Raw genomic sequence first — 1183 nt, 5'->3', positions numbered from 1 at the left:
CACGCCGCTGCGGTTCTGCGTCAAGTTCTACACGCCGGACCCCGGACTGTTGGAGGATGAGCTCACCAGGTGAGGGGAGGGGAGGAGGGAGGAGGTGTGATCGAACTTTTATGATGTGTTTGTTGGTTTATTTATTTTTAAAATGTTTTTCTCCTGTAACATCAAATAGGTAACTAGGAACGGCATTATTCTTGTCAGTTTGGTAGTGTTTGAGTGCTTAATCAGCTGCTTGCACTGTATGCTTCCCAGGAAGCTGAGAATGTTTCTGAGTGTTCTGTGGTCTGCTGGGGTAATGATATGTAGTGTAAAGTGCACAAACGCTTGCTTTCGAGTGGGGACATGCGCTGTACAAATGCTATTTTATTATCATCATCATTATTATTATTATTATTATTATTATCATCATCACCATCGTCATTATTATTGTCATTATTATTATCATCATCATCATCATTATTATCATTTTTATTATTTTTATCATCATCATCATCAACATAATGATTATTATTATCATCATCATTATTTTCATTATTATGATTATGATTATTTTTATCATCATCATTATCATTACCATAAACCCGTCCACTCCCCCCCTCCCAGGTACCTGTTTGCCCTCCAGGTACGTAAAGACCTACTGCTCGGAGAGCTGCGGTGCAGCGAGAACACGGCTGCCCTACTAGCCTCGTACGTGGTACAGGCCGAGCTGGGAGACTTTGACCTTGAGGAATACCCTGAGGCCACCTATCTGGCGGGATTCAAGTTTGTGCCCGAGCATCTACAGAGTCATGAGTTTATGGCTAAAGTGATGGATTATCACAAACAACACATGTGAGTGGGTGGTGCTGGTGGTGGTGGTTGTTGTTGTTGTTGTTGTTCTGCAGTCATGAGTTTATGGCCAAAGTGATGGATTATCACAAACAGCACATGTGAGTGGGTGGTGCTGGTGGTAGTGGTTGTTGTTGTTGTTCTGCAGTCATGAGTTTATGGCTAAAGTGATGGATTATCACAAACAGCACATGTGAGTGGGTGGTGGTGGTTGTTGTTGTTGTTGTTCTGCAGTCATGAGTTTATGGCTAAAGTGATGGATTATCACAAACAGCACATGTGAGTGGGTGGTGGTGGTGGTTGTTGTTGTTGTTGTTGTTGTTGTTCTGCAGTCATGAGTTTATGGCTAAAGTGATGG

General features: G+C 42.4%; 1 protein-coding gene across 1 annotated transcript in view; it reads left to right on the top strand.

The window, feature by feature from the left end:
• LOC101846400 (FERM, ARHGEF and pleckstrin domain-containing protein 2) overlaps window positions 1-1183 on the top strand; it is a gene marked incomplete at its 5' end in the record, with an annotated part of 70530 nt that overhangs the window by 2221 nt on the left and 67126 nt on the right. The window contains 2 exon segments of the mRNA XM_035973517.1: window positions 1-69; window positions 601-822. Of these exon segments, the coding sequence (XP_035829410.1) occupies window positions 1-69; window positions 601-822 (291 nt within the window).

This window comes from Aplysia californica, unplaced genomic scaffold (genome assembly GCF_000002075.1).
Source record: "Aplysia californica isolate F4 #8 unplaced genomic scaffold, AplCal3.0 scaffold01346, whole genome shotgun sequence".
Lineage (NCBI taxonomy): Eukaryota > Metazoa > Mollusca > Gastropoda > Aplysiida > Aplysiidae > Aplysia > Aplysia californica.
The sequence above is the reverse complement of the archived record's forward strand: the minus strand, read 5'-3'. Positions and strand labels throughout refer to the sequence as shown.